This window comes from Alternaria burnsii (assembly GCF_013036055.1).
Source record: "Alternaria burnsii strain CBS107.38 chromosome Unknown 751, whole genome shotgun sequence".
In the NCBI taxonomy this organism is placed as follows: domain Eukaryota; kingdom Fungi; phylum Ascomycota; class Dothideomycetes; order Pleosporales; family Pleosporaceae; genus Alternaria; species Alternaria burnsii.
In genome coordinates, this window is record NW_024066131.1 from 243,897 (window position 1) to 258,017 (window position 14,121).

At 53.1% G+C, this 14,121-nt stretch overlaps 7 protein-coding genes across 7 annotated transcripts; 2 read left to right on the forward strand and 5 right to left on the reverse strand.

Moving 5' to 3' along the window:
• Positions 1-723: 723 nt before the first annotated feature.
• Positions 724-1,654, reverse strand: GT037_010878 (uncharacterized protein; the record flags this gene model as incomplete). Its single annotated transcript, XM_038935925.1, has 3 exons — positions 724-817; positions 869-973; positions 1,179-1,654. Coding segments are annotated over 3 exons (675 nt in total), but the record flags the coding sequence as incomplete, so codon positions are not given.
• A 1,267-nt stretch (positions 1,655-2,921) lies between these two features.
• On the forward strand, positions 2,922-3,218 carry GT037_010879 (uncharacterized protein; the record flags this gene model as incomplete). The annotated part of the gene is made up of 1 exon (XM_038935926.1): positions 2,922-3,218. The coding sequence occupies one exon, from the start codon at positions 2,922-2,924 to the stop codon at positions 3,216-3,218; it is 297 nt and encodes a 98-aa protein (XP_038781480.1).
• Positions 3,219-5,263: 2,045 nt separating this feature from the next.
• On the reverse strand, positions 5,264-5,452 carry GT037_010880 (uncharacterized protein; the record flags this gene model as incomplete). Its single annotated transcript, XM_038935927.1, has 1 exon — positions 5,264-5,452. The coding sequence occupies one exon, from the start codon at positions 5,450-5,452 to the stop codon at positions 5,264-5,266; it is 189 nt and encodes a 62-aa protein (XP_038781481.1).
• Positions 5,453-6,080: 628 nt separating this feature from the next.
• On the reverse strand, positions 6,081-7,945 carry GT037_010881 (amidase signature enzyme; the record flags this gene model as incomplete). The annotated part of the gene is made up of 3 exons (XM_038935928.1): positions 6,081-7,120; positions 7,168-7,760; positions 7,809-7,945. Coding segments are annotated over 3 exons (1,770 nt in total), but the record flags the coding sequence as incomplete, so codon positions are not given.
• A 546-nt stretch (positions 7,946-8,491) lies between these two features.
• Positions 8,492-9,197, reverse strand: GT037_010882 (endoplasmic reticulum protein; the record flags this gene model as incomplete). The annotated part of the gene is made up of 3 exons (XM_038935929.1): positions 8,492-8,843; positions 8,891-9,126; positions 9,177-9,197. 3 exons carry the CDS (start codon positions 9,195-9,197, stop codon positions 8,492-8,494), a joined length of 609 nt encoding a protein of 202 aa, XP_038781483.1.
• Positions 9,198-9,576: 379 nt separating this feature from the next.
• On the forward strand, positions 9,577-11,903 carry GT037_010883 (trna-dihydrouridine synthase; the record flags this gene model as incomplete). The annotated part of the gene is made up of 3 exons (XM_038935930.1): positions 9,577-9,791; positions 9,839-11,752; positions 11,816-11,903. The coding sequence occupies 3 exons, from the start codon at positions 9,577-9,579 to the stop codon at positions 11,901-11,903; spliced, it is 2,217 nt and encodes a 738-aa protein (XP_038781484.1).
• A 274-nt stretch (positions 11,904-12,177) lies between these two features.
• Positions 12,178-14,022, reverse strand: GT037_010884 (uncharacterized protein; the record flags this gene model as incomplete). Its single annotated transcript, XM_038935931.1, has 1 exon — positions 12,178-14,022. One exon carries the CDS (start codon positions 14,020-14,022, stop codon positions 12,178-12,180), a length of 1,845 nt encoding a protein of 614 aa, XP_038781485.1.
• Positions 14,023-14,121: the final 99 nt, after the last annotated feature.

Here is a 14,121-nt window from a genome sequence, read left to right on the forward strand (position 1 = left end):
CGTTCTGTGCTCCTTGTGTGCAGTCGCGAAAACATGCTCATTCGCTCATGCAAGCTATGCTACTTCTAATTTTCTCCGTCAAATAAAACAAAGCCTTACATAGCGCCGAGTATCGACACAAAGGCCCCGATACTTCAGCTATAGGCTGGAAGACATGCAAGTCAAAGCTTCCGTCAAATCTTGTATCTGTACCGAGAAAAAAACGAACGAGGTTGGGTACCGAACAGAATCCTGCCATGGCATAGAATCGAATTGCAAAGAAAAGAAAAACTCCCGTAACACCGTAGTGGCCATGACCCCGTGAACTAATCGGGTAAAAGTGCAAAAGTTGTTGTAAAAGAACCAATGGTCGAGGGCGCAATGTGCCGTGGTATATTCGCAAAATGGAGCTGCGACAACACTGAGCTGAGCCAAGCCGAGCTCATATGGTTGTCGAAAGGGTGGTAAGACAGAAGCTGTTTGCTGAATCGAAGTGTAATGACGAACGCCGGGTCCCAATCCTGTGCCGCTATGCAGATGCTCATAAACGCGGTTTCAACGTGCGTACGTGTTCGTGTTGGAAGGATGTCATGGTGGTCAGTATGTGAGGCAGTAGACCATCATGATTGCGTGGTAGTGAGGGTTCGAGAGACGAGTGGCGTCCATGATAAGTCGGGGCCTGGGTGGAATACCGACTTGGTGTAAGCTCACTGCGCCGGTAGGGATGAGCACGAGCACTGATTGTTATTTGATAATTCTGCCCTTGCCCTTGACTTTGGACGCTTTTCCAGCGCCCGCAGAGGTGAGCTTGCTCGTTTGCATGAGCTCGCCAATATATCTGCCCGGTGTTAGTCACAGGTGTTGCGAAGCAGATGGCTGAGGAACGTACGATTGCAGGAACTTGTTGCCGCCTTCGAGCTTTTCATGCTCGTTCTTGACAACCTCGACGCGATCAACAATCTGCATCAGGCTGGCTTGGAGAGCTTTGGCTTGTCTAGCAAAACGGTTAGCTTGATAAGGACTGGGACAATAAGTCAAAACGCGAAACACAAACGACAAAAGAGTAACCAAAAAGCCATGGCGCAACGAGCGACGCGATGACGACGAAAACGACAGCAGCAACAGCGAGGTTGGCCGATGGTCTTCGCAGCGTCGACACGTCGTGCGTGGTGGTGGTGGTGCAGGGTTGAGTCACTTACTCTATCAGAGCTTGCCGAGCATCCTGGCCCATCTTCTCGATTTCTTCGCTACTCCGGCGAGGGCTCATGGTCCGCGCATCACCATCATCGTACTCCTCCTCCTCCTCCTTCATCTCAACATTGGGGCTGTCGCGGGGTATTATGATGGTGCCGCTGGATTTCCTGCTCCCTAGACGGGGCCTGGTCTGTAGTGTGGGGTCGTTTTTCATCTCCGTGTCGCTGATGGAAGAGTTGGATGAGGAAGTCGACATGTCGTCGGGGTAGGACTGGCGGCGGTCGTCTTGCGTAGAAGTAGACGGATGGGGGGTGATGAGAATCTGCGGGTTCATTGCACGAGACAGTATAGTGCGGCTCTCAGAGTGTAGGTTTAGGGATGGAGCCAGGTGGGCGAGCGTCGGCAAGAGTATGCCGTAGGTGGGTTCAGGCCAAGATAAAGCCACACGGTTGATGTGGAAGGATGTTAGAGTGGGTGGGCCCCTGTCTGCGCTAAGCCAGATGATGCTTCAGGGTCTCCCGAGACGAGGATCCCTGCCCGTGTAGCGTGGAATGCGTAGAGGAAGGTCAGAACTCTGACGCCTAGCAGATATGCTCGGGGTGGCGGCGGCAAAGTAGTTGGATAGCGCCCTCGAATGACTCTCGACAAGACCACCTTTTGCTGCCGTCTTTTCTCACGCTTGCACCCAAGCTTTGTGGGAGCTTTGAGTTGGAGCTTTGAGTTGATCGGCAAGGGCAGAGCACCCACCAGAGGCGCGGATGATTAGAAGCGGTCAATTAGCGCTGCGATGGCCGAACAGCTATTGCCAGGAATTCGCCCAAGGAAACTGGGGCGCGTTGGCGAATGTATCCCGTAAAGTGCAAGGGCAAGCTGGACCGTGTGTATGCCGTGAATCAGACAAGTGCGTGGGTTGTGAAGAGGAGCTGTTGCGATTGCAGCGCCCCGGCGAGGTAGAGGCGTGAGAAGGCTGAAAGCGGTGCATGACGTCGCCAGCAGCTGTGAGACATGGGAGAGCTGATCAATTGCCCCATTCTGCCACGTCCTACCGCACAACGAGCACGGCTCCTCGAGGCGGGCGGCTGACATCACTGAACACTGCCGTGGGTTCCGTCAACCACCAATGGCGTGCCCCCCTCGCCCCCGACGACGTGAGAAGGAAGTCGCCATGATGGTGCCTGCATCATCCAACGGCCTCGCGCAGTCCTCTCTCACAACCTCAATTTTCCCCCCTCCTGCACCCACACCACTCCTCATTTCACAACACACAACACTCTTAATAATATTCGCCCCCGACCCACCGCCCCTCGCCGTCCAGCACAGCAGGCAATAATAGCGTACAGGTCAACGCGTTACAGACCGACAGATTGCGGGTCATGCTGTCCATGCGCACATCACCAGCCGCTCATGTTGGGCTTGGTCGCTGATCCCTCTTTGTCTGCATTCCGTTTCGTCGAGCATGCGAGCCAGAAATATATAAGATCGGCTAAGAGGACCCTGCGGCGGCGGCGCTGGCCTGCCACTTTCGCTCCCATGGTATTCGTACATTGCCGTTGCGAACCAATCCACGCCCGTTGGCACCACCAGCATGCACAGCGCCAAACTTGTTGCACACTCACGACATGTCGTGAGGGCCGCCTCGATGCGCCTCTTTTTTTTTTTGCAGGGCTCCAGTCGCTCACTCTCAATCGTGTCAGCACCGGGGACCCTGAGATCTCGTGCGCGCTTGACTCCGCACCGTGCCATGACCAATGACGAAATTCTGGTTTGATCAGCACGTCACCCTAGACACTGCGCAACCGCTCACGGTGCTTCTATTCGACCTTTGCTCTCCGGGCCAAGAGCTTCTTTTCGTGCAAGATGACAGCGGTGGTTTGCTCGTGAATGGATGGAACAATTCCCGTCTCCGCCGCAACACTGTCGCACTTTGTCCAATCCCTAGTTCTCCTGCATTGGACAATGGCGATCTCCAGGATCATGACGTCCAGTGTTCCAACGTGAGAAAACACACTCGTCTGACTGGCGTACCGTTTCCCCATTATCAATAAGTCGTTTCAGCACTCATAGCTCCACCTCGCCGGTACGATCCGCATCTCGCTAGGTTGCAACTCGTGCTCAAGTAGCCATTCTGAAGCGTCGAAATAGGTCACCGCTGTTCTGCTTCGTGACGATCGTTCGGGAACACGGCTGCTTAGGGGAAGACAGAGGAACGATTGTCATTTTTCCGCGGGTATTCGAGTAGGACCGGCACCAGCCGGCCTTGCAGCTATACTATCATTGCTTTATTCGGTCCGGCGTCGCGCAGTATGTCCCTACCATGTCTCTACCACGCGTCTACATACCTCGCCAGCGTACCATTGCCGTTTCCAGTCGACAACGATCAGCACGGGGTTTCAAGGCGACGCACATGGTCTGCGACATGAGAGCGGCCATCGCATGTTCCTACAAGACTATGACAATTAACATCTCAAATGATTCACAAGGGATGTGACTGCATCACGTCGATACTTCGGAACCTTTGCTAAGTTGACCTTGACTTGAGTGACTTCTGCCCACGTCACCCGACATGTGCCAGCATACTTTCGACTCCAACGTCGCTTCTCCAACACTCCAACACTCCAAGTCGACAAGATAGGCTCATCGCAGCTCGCTTAACGCACTCGATGAATCAATTTGCATGCTGCTAGCACCCTTCCCGTTGTCTTTGCATCATCGCTGGTCCGGCATTCATCTGTGAGGTTTCCACTTTTCGTTCTTCGGTGGTTCTCCAGCAGATGGTACCTGAGTCATGAGCTTGCTGGCAAGGGTCCACCTGGTACACGCAACCAATACACCTATATCGGCCCGACACCCCCTTCTCTGATTTCACAACAAGGCGACATCAATCACGACACTGCGATCTTGGGACATTGCCGAACCCAGTAATCAAACGCTGCCGAACCAAGTCAAAACGTGCCGCCGTTGCGCCGACGTGCAAGCAACTGTGGACCTGCGGCCTACATGTCCGGTAGGGCTGCATTCGGAGACAGCGCGGCGTTTTGTGTTGCAGAGTCCCGCTGCTGGGATGTGATGATGTAAGTCAGCAAAATCGCATGGCATCGTATCACGAGGCTTGAAGAGTTGGAAGTAAGGCACCGACAGAATCGCCGGCAACGGCAATACCGACAACCACGCGTCCCTATAACGTACGATATATAGCCAATGACATGGTCTGCGGCATACTGAGAGATGAAACAATAGTTCCCACTGTACAGAAATAACTCGTTGCTTCTGTGTAGCAAACAAGTATGGTCTGCATCGGAGACATTCGCAACCTAACGGTTTACAGGACAGGAGACATCTACCGCCAAGACTGCCATATTGCGAACTAACATCGATCCCAAGATACATACACGTGTCCAGCGATAAAATCTCCACGATATGTTACCGGATGCTCAAGCTCAGACATATGTATCCCACCAGCAGCATTGTCGCTATCGATTGACATTCACCTAACCCCACCCAATCTCCGGATGTGGCACTTCCACCATAAATGATAGACAACACAACCTGGCTTAGTGAGACCATTCTGCTGGGGATTCCCCGGATCATCTTACGGCCATAACCATCTCTGGCATATATCTTTGTCCATCATCGTTAGTTGCTTCCGTGGCCGAACGTGTCAGACCTGTATCGGAACATCGGGGACTAAACAAGGCAACTCAGGCGCTGACGCGCAGGCTCCTGATACAGAATGTAGCAGAATTTTTCCTTATCGATCACCACTGATCAACAATCTTCATTAGCACGCTATAAAGTAGAGACTGGCGGTCGGCCTTCTTCATCACGATGTCATGTCGATGTCGAATGCGCTTGTGCTTTCTATCATGGAGGCGTCTATCTCACTTGATCGTGATCTGAAAGCTTATTGTCATCATCGTGGCATGTAGCGCGGTCTAACGGTCACACGGCAGAGAGTAACACTCACCTCTACAACGTCCCATCTGCAGGTTCCAACTCAACTGAAACGCTTTTCTTTTTTCAGTAAAGCATTCCCAGCCAGCACAATTTGCTTGCGAGGTGCTCACCGGCTCAACTTACTGCTTGACCATGGTCACTTATCGTTGATCGAACATGGTAAAAGCGTCAGCACGGTAACGTAAACATGACTGCCATTATATATTCGTCCCTCGTAGTTCTTCCCACTCTTATGTGGAAGACAGAAAACCATCGAGCTGCTGCTGGTAAGGGGCTTTTTTGTGCCCGCACCGGTGCTCGCTTCTCCGCATGCAGAGGCCAGCATAGCAGCAGGATAGTCGGTTGCTGCACTGCAAGTACAACGGTGTCCGCGCCTAGCTGGTTCTTCGCAGGATGGGCAGCTTTCCGCAGGCCGACCTTCAAGTACACCGTCAGTCCTTGCTCTCGAAACCTCTGTGATAGTTGGCTGCGTAACGTTCACAAATAGAAATATGTGGAGGCTGATATATTTGTTGGCTTAGTTGATGGGTTGGAGTGGGTTCCCTATAAATCCCGTCTACTTGGGTCCGTCGGAATTGATCAGTGTGCTTACATGTCTACGTTTCGGTCTCTCTCTCTCTCTCTTGAGTATGTTTTCTTAGTTCTTGCAATGAGGATATCATTCCACATCTGAAGGATATAAATCGCCCTTTTTTATTTTATTTTATTTTTTATTTTTTTGCTGACATTGAGGTTCGGAGATGGGTGTACAGTGTGCTTCGTAGTTCAGATTCTTTCTCTGTGCTCTGCCTATTCACCGTGTATACGGTTATACACGACCATGTGTCAAGATGACAGAATTGGAATCATAAGATAGCAGAGTCCAACACAACGCAGCAGAGAAAGAAACACAAACAGCAAGCGTTCACATGGTAGCTTAGTCACGGCCCCCATAGTATCCGCATCGCCTACCTCTTCAGAATATCCACCCACCCGCGCGGCATGACTCTCCCGCCCTCCAACCCTTCCTGCACATACCTCTCCCCGTCAAACCCAAACTCAACCAACAAATCCTCACTCCCCCACTCCCCATTGCCACTCAGCCCCACCGGAATCTTCCCCTCGCCCTTGCACCCCTCCACATACCCCACCGGAAACTGTATACACGGGATGCCCGTAAAATTCGCCAACCAAACATACTCCATATTCCTAATCTGCATGTTGCCATTGGTAACGCCATGAGACAGTTCCGCGGGATCAATGGGCCAGCCTGCATTGGGTGTCGTGGGCGTGACGACAATGAGACCGGGGTGCTGTTTGAAGAGGGAAGCGAGGTGTTCCATGAGCACGTTGCGCAGGCGCTGGGCGAGCAAAAAGTCTGTGGCGGGACTCTGGCGCGCAACGCTCATTAGGATGCGGTTGGGTGGTGTGAGGTCGTAGATGGAAGTTTTGTGGCCGGCGGCGCCTTCGGCCATGATGGTCATTGCGTGGGCTAGTTGGCCTTCTGTGAGGAGTGGGATGCTGATGTCGATGATTTGGTAGCCTAGTTGTGATTCAAAGTACCGTAGGGCTGAGTGGAAGGCTTCTTGTACAGAAGGGTCAGCGCGGTCGACCCACGCTTTGTATACACCTAGCACTTTGTTTCGGGGGCCCGTGTGCTTTCTGGGTGGACTGAATAGCGACGAGGGGTAGGATGATGGGTTGGGCTGGGCGAGTACCCGGTATGCAATCTCCAGATCTGACATGTTACTTGCGAGAGGCCCTCGGACAGTGACGGATTTCCCAGCATCTGGCATTGGGGCGATTGAAACGCGGGAGTGGGACGGCTTCAAACCGTACAAACCGCAGTAGTTGCTGGGGATTCTGACTGAACCACCGCCATCAGATCCAATGGCAAAAGGTATGAGGCCGTGTCCTACGGCAGATGCAGCGCCGCCTGAAGAGCCGCCCGGGTAGTATGAGCTGTTGTATGGATTGATTGGTGTACCCCAGTTCGGGTTGTTGTTTGTGGTATCTTTCATAGTTAGCTTTGTACCAAGGGCCGTAGACACTTGCGCTCACCCATGCCCAGTTCGTGCATGGTCAGCGTTCCGACCAGGATAGCACCTTCTTTCTCTACCATCTTTGCGCACCAGCTCGTGTCCTTGTTCCCACCGTTGCTGTAGTCGTGGGTGGTGCCAATGTAGTGCTTGTACCCCTTGACCTTGAGATCGTCCTTGACACCAAAGGGAACGCCGTCTAGTATGCCCAATGGCTTTCCTTGCTTGTATCGTTGCGTGGAGGCTTCGGCGGCTTGTCTGACCATGTCCACCTTGCTGTCCATGAAGGCTGTCGAGTAAGGCGAACGCTGTGCGACATCTCTGCGAATGAGAGGAAGAAGGTGCTCAATAACATCGGTGGGCGTAAGTGCGCCGCTCGAGTATGCGTCGTGGAAGTCCTTGACGGAGTGGAATCGGCTCGACGAGGCGTGGTTGAACGATTCGCGCAAGCTGGATCTATCTGTATAGCTGGTGGGAGCTTCGTTCGAGTCGGCCACCGGTATCACGGTGGGGTCGTAGCGCGGGTCGATTCCGTCGAGCTGTCTGCATTCCCGCAAGGAGCTGAAGCCGGCATTGCTCCAGAGGATGCCAGGGACCACCGGTACAGTCGCGACGCTGAGTCGATTAGCTTTGTGTGGAGTCGAAGAGACTCGGATGGCTCACACATTGGAAAGATAGTGCAGTAAAGCTCCCTTGACTACAGGGTTCTTTCCTGGAGGTGGTGCCTTGTATGGCGCGTCGTGAGGTTTGGGGGTGGGATAGTTGAAGAAGCGCGGGGGCGTCTGATTGCTTCCCGACATCTTGGCTATGGCTTCACAGGACCAATGGCAAGGAGAGCTGGAAGGATGTGCAATTGGCTTGCTAGTTAGTTTGGGCAGCACTTGTGTACTTCTTCGCTGTCTTTATTCTGGCAATTGGTATGCCTCGGGACAGATAGCTGAAGCATTGCGCTAGCTTTCACATGTGCTAGTCGCTCTGTTTCGTCATTGCGGGAGTCCCGGTCGCAAGCTCCAAGACATCCGTCGGCCCCGTCGCACGCGACCAGAAAAGAAGCTTTCCGAACAAGACCTGAAACAGAAGACTCAATGTATTCAAAATATGTTTGCTATTCATTGCTGCTACAGAGCCAAATGCGGAAGCTTTGTGAAAGCTTCAACTCTCTTTCCTCCTAAACCCCCTTACACCCTGAGAACAAAGACGATATAATCGTGTGCACGGTTGGTGTCCACCGGCACAGGGCCCTTGAAGCTTCAAATTTGAAGGTATAATCGTAGTGAAAACCTCTCCTGGACTTTGGGAAGCCAGCGCCGGCTGCATCCGTGTCCATTCGAAGCTACCATGTGCATCTACTGCTTGCCAGAGACCTGGTCGCCCATGCGGTTGTATTCCTTCTGCATGTTCTCGACCTGCTTCTTCAGGTTCGCCATGTCGCGGTCTTTGGCTTCAAGCTCCTTCTTGAGAGCTCCAACCTCGCCGGCACCGCCAACATCCTTCAGGGAAGAGCCCTTCTTGGTGCTGGGGTCGCCCTTCAGGCTCTTGACCTCCTCCTCGAGACGGAGAACATCGAGGATCATGACGTAGGTGCGGTTGAGGATGAGCGACAGGAAGAGGGTGAAGCCGCAAAGGTACATGTTGCGCTGCGAGTAGAACTTGCGAGCCTGGACCTCCATACGCTCGATGCCTCCAGCGGCGACGCTTCTTGGGTAGTCAGCATTACATATTGTACGTGGGGCATGTCGACTTACCCTCCGCGGCCCTGGTCGTCTGAGCCAGAAAGCTCAATCTGCACGCGGTAGACGCGGTTGACGCTGTCGATGAACAGAATCAGGATGAAGATGAAGGTAATCTTCATGCCATATTGCAGTTTTGCTATTATGGGGCTCTCCGAGATGAAGGTGAAGAGCTTGCGGCGCCATGTGAAGGGAAGAGGGACGATAAGGGCGCAGAAGATGAGCATCTCTGTCACCAGGAGCAGGAAGACCTGATTTAGTTAGCACACGAGCAGTGGCTATAGGAGACGTTGAAGCTTACCAGGCTGTAGTAGAGCGTCATGTTGGCTACGTGGTATTATTGTGTTTGTGTGGGCGGGGTTCAGCTGGTCCAACAATGGATCTGGGAGAGCTGGTGTGCGAATACGTGCAACAGCCAGCAGGGAGACGAGAGTGGTGCGGAGGATCTGAGGGGATTGCAGGAGTGTTGATGTGAAAGTGGGAACGGAAACGCGATGTGATGTAGGGGAGCCGCCAGCCGCCAGTGCCTAGCTGTGACGTATGATCGCAGCTTTCCCAACTTGCTCACTAGCGCATGGGCCGCCGGTCTAGCCTCTTCTAGCCGCATTTGCTCTCACAATTTGAGCGAGTGCTTTTCTCTTTTGAGCAGCAACGCCAACAACACACGCGTACTGCAAGCCTGGTTTTGAAGCTTGCATAAAATGACGACAGGTGAAGAGACCTGGAAGGTTGCGCCCGCCCATCCCGCCCCGGACGGTGCCGCCACTAATGGCGTGAATGCTGGCAACGGTACCGTGAATGTGGAATCCGAACCACCTGCGAGCCCAAAGAAGAGGAACAGGACCAATAGCCAAGACATTGAGGATGCTGACACTTCTGTGAAGCGAGTCAAGGGTGTTGCGCCCATCAAGGCAGAGTACACTACACCACCAACCTGAATCACTCACGTGCTAAGAACACCAGGTTTCTGATACGCCTGGACAACAACAAGGCCGATACAAAGGACAAGGTCATCGACGACGATGCAGCCGAGGGCGCCGATGCAGAGCACAAATCTGAAGGCCTGCCCAAGACGGATGCCCGCGATGGCCCCAGAAACGGCAAGAACAGCAAGAAAGACAAAAAGCAAAAAGGCCAAAACACCAGTCGCACATTCGGCAGCTCACGCGACAAGTTACCACTCTGCGGTACTCGTGCAGTGTACAACGAATTCTCGCCAAAGGAGTGTCCATTTGGCGAAAAGTGCAAATTTGAACATGACATCCGCAAGTACCTAAAGGAAGGCCGACGGGAAGATCTCACCACTTTCGATGGTCAATGTCCGGTCTATGCCGTCAAGGGATTCTGTCACTTTGGCTGGAAGTGTCGATTCGTCGGCAGCCATTCCGAGGAGCGCACTACAGAAGATGGCAGGCAGGAGTTGGTTCTAAAGGAAGATCCCGAGCGCAAAGCCAAGTTCTCCAGCTTCGATGAGGAAGCAGAGGCTGAGGTGGTCAACATTGTGCCAAAGGATGTCAAGATTGGCTTGTCAAGACGGAAAATTGGCACTCCGCGGGCTGACCAGTACATTGAATGGATCGAGAAAAACCACCGCAACGAGAGGGAGATGTTCGATGCAGCTCAGATGAATATGGAGATTCTCAAGGAAGAAAAAGAGGCACGTAGGGCAGAGTACGTCGAAGCACCCTTCAGACCGTCGGAGAAGCGCAGGCTCTACTATGGACCTGAGACGCCTATGCTCGCCCCTCTCACCACCCAGGGCAATATGCCGTACCGTCGACTCTGCGTGGACTTTGGCTGCCAAGTGACTTGGAGCGAGATGGCCATGGGTATGCCGCTCATCCAAGGCGACAAGGGTGAATGGCCACTTCTCAAAGCCCATGAATCCGAAATAACTCCTCCGAAATTCCTGGGCAAGAACACTGTGGTCCAGGGCTACGACAACTCCACTGATATGAAGTTTGGTGCACAGATTGCTGCGAACAAGCCATGGCTAGCTACCAAGACGGTCGAGGTATTGACCGAATATTGCCCCAAGTTGCGCGCCATCGATCTCAACTGCGGATGTCCCATCAACCTCGTCTGTGAGAAGGGAAGTGGTTCCGCTCTCCTTGACAGCGAAGCAAAGCTAGAGCACATCCTCCGCGGCATGACCTATGTCTCCAAGGAAGTCCCCATCACAGTCAAGATCCGCATGGGCACCAAGGACAACCACCCCACCGCCCAAAAGCTCATCAAGCGCCTCGTCCTCGGCGGTCACGAGGCCGTAGAATCCGGAAAGGGCACCTCAGGCATCGCAGCCATTACGCTGCACGGCCGAAGCAAGCAACAGCGTTACTCGCGCAGCGCAGATTGGTCCTACATTGCCGAATGCTCCGCCCTCATCAACCGCCTGCGCAAAGAACAGGCCGACCGGACAGACACCGTCGCTGAAGCTGATCCCCGTGACCTCGCCAATGGCGGCCACGTCTACTTTGTCGGCAACGGCGACTGCTACTCCCACGAAGATTACTACAACCATCTCGACAACGCCGGCGTCGACACCGTCATGGTGGGCCGCGGCGCGCTCATCAAGCCCTGGCTCTTTGAGGAGATTGAAAAGGGCCAGTACCTTGACAAGTCTGCCTCGGAACGCCTGTCTTATATTGAAAAGTTTACCAAGTACGGTCTGCAGACTTGGGGTTCCGACGAGATGGGTATTGGTACGACGCGCCGTTTCTTGCTCGAGTGGCTTAGCTTCGCGCATCGCTATGTGCCCGTGGGCTTGCTGGAACATTTACCTCCTAATATCCAGGATCGCCCGCCGAGGTTTAGGGGAAGAAACGATTTGGAGACTTTGATGGCTAGTGAGCATTACAAGGATTGGATTAAGCTCAGGTATGTTTGGTGTTTTTTTTTGTTACTTTGTGTTGAAATGGTTTGACTAACGTGGGGATGTAGTGAGATGTTCTTGGGTCCTGCGCATCCCAACTTCAAATTTGAGCCTAAGCACAAGTCGAATGCGTATGAGATTGAAGCCGAGGGTTAGAGAAGGGGAAGGAATTAAGATGGTGCATTCTGTTGGAGATGCTTGAATACGTGGGCGTGTGCATTGCATGATGAGATGAAAAGCATGGTGGGGTTGACGCATTTATATACTACTTCAATGGTGTCTTCGAGCATCTGCATATAGGCGAGTGCTGTTATTTCCAAAGGGGTGGGAAAAAAGTCATATATCAATACCAGCATACATATTTCATACATGTTCGCTTGCACGAATCAATACAGAAATCCGTTGCGTAAAGCCCCCATGTATACGTTATTTACAAGAACCCCACCAGCGTCTCCAACATGTCCCTCTCAGCCGGCTCAACAGCCAAAACGCCATCAAGCTGCGCCTGCAACGTCCTCTTGACATCGCCCAGCCCTTCATCCCGCTCCCCCAACGCCTTCTCAATCGCCACTTTCGCGCCGCCATCCTCGGCCACCAACCAAGCCAGCACGGCATCGATCCTCTCCAGACAATACAAGCCCTCGCTCAGCCGTTCAGGAATATTCTCTAGCTCGAAGCTCTCCAGGTCCTCTTTACTTCGTGGCCTGAGCGCTTTTCGCTTCTCGGCTAACCGTTGGTCAAAGGCGGAGAGACGGGTGACGTAGTCTCTGCGTAGGGAGGCTAGTTTTGTAATCTTTTCGTAGTCCTTTTCGAGGAATTTGGCGAGTAGGCGGAAACGGGTGTCTGAGTTACCGGGTAGAGAGCGCAGGAGGGAGGCGAAGATACCGAGGATGTGTTCGGTTTGTTGGGGATCGTTGTGAGATTTTTTCGTGTTGTTTGTTTTGGAGAATGTGCTGAAGAGGGGTTTGAGACCGCGCGAGTCGATGAGTTTGGTGCAGACGGCTGTGGCGCTGTTGAGTGTGGTTTCTTGTACTGGTTCCTTGCCTTTTGAAGTGCCGTTTGTTTGTGGTACAGTGCTTTCTTCTGCGTAGCCGCAAGCGTGGTCTAATACCTTCAAGGCACGGCTCTTGCTCGTCTTGCCGTCTCGAACAAAGAGGAGACAGAGTTCCACACCTTCTGCCTCTAGAAATTTGGCTTTTCCTAGGGGTTCTTCTGTTATAGAGGATAGGCAGTTGAACAGGTTCTCCATGTACTCCTCCTCGTTACTGTCCTTCTCTGGGTCGTCTCTTCGGTACGGCGCGAGGTTTGTGAGGAAGATTTCGACGCCGTTTGCGTCGGCTACGTGGTTCCGGTTCGGTCGCGAGGATTGGGTGAGGATGGAGAGGACTTCGGAGGCGTATTGTTTGTTCTGGGTGGTTGGTTTCTCAGACTTTCGTACCCTGTCTAATAGCCATTTTAGTAGAGCAGTTTCCCGTCCTATTATGTCGGTGTATGTGGGTTGTGATAGTAGGTTCTCGATGACACTGAGGGAGTTGTAGACACCCGATGCGTCGGCCTCATCGCTTTCGTCGAAGCGGGAGAAGTTGGATATGAGTAGACTGAGTAGGTCGGCGTCCATGAATGCGGTGACGAGTGCGTCCCACTGTTCTTGCTCTCCTCCAACGTCTTCATCTGTGAGCTCGGATATCATCTCAATTGCTGCGATTGCAATGTCGGTGTTCTCATGCGCCAATAGTTCCACCAACTTGGACGCCGCGGTGCTTTTCGCAAACTCCTCGTATAGCTCCGGATGCTCTGATAGTATGCTGAGCGCCTTTATGCCCTCGTCCAGGTCGCCTTCCGACTCCATGAACTTTGTTGGGTCGTCTTCGTACTTTGCGCGCAGCGATGCGTTCTTGTTGACCTTCTTCTCAAAGTTGAGCGCCAACTTGCGCACCCACGGCACGTCGTACTTTTCCTCTCGTATAGCATCGTCGCCGTCTTGCGCATCAATGTATTCCATAGCATCCCGCGCATTCTCATCCAGGCCATCCCCAAAGAACCGACCTTCGTCATCGTCGCCAGGTCCTTCTTCGAAATCGGGTGGTAATGAGGGGCCAGCTTCGTCTTCGTCGTCTTCATCGGCTACCGAGGCTTGGACTGCGCCTTTGACGTCGCCATTTGCGTCGAGTTTTGCGGATTTGTAGGATTGCGTCGGGTCGGCTTCGTTTGGGTTCTCGAACTTGCGCTTTGCAGAGCCGTTTGCGCTTTTGAAGAGATCGTCAATGCTCGTCATGACGCGCGATACAAGACGGAGAGGACCAAAAGAAAATCGGATGCAGCGAAGCGGAGTTGGTGAAGTCGTCGCGTCTTCTCATGAAACTGATGAACAGCG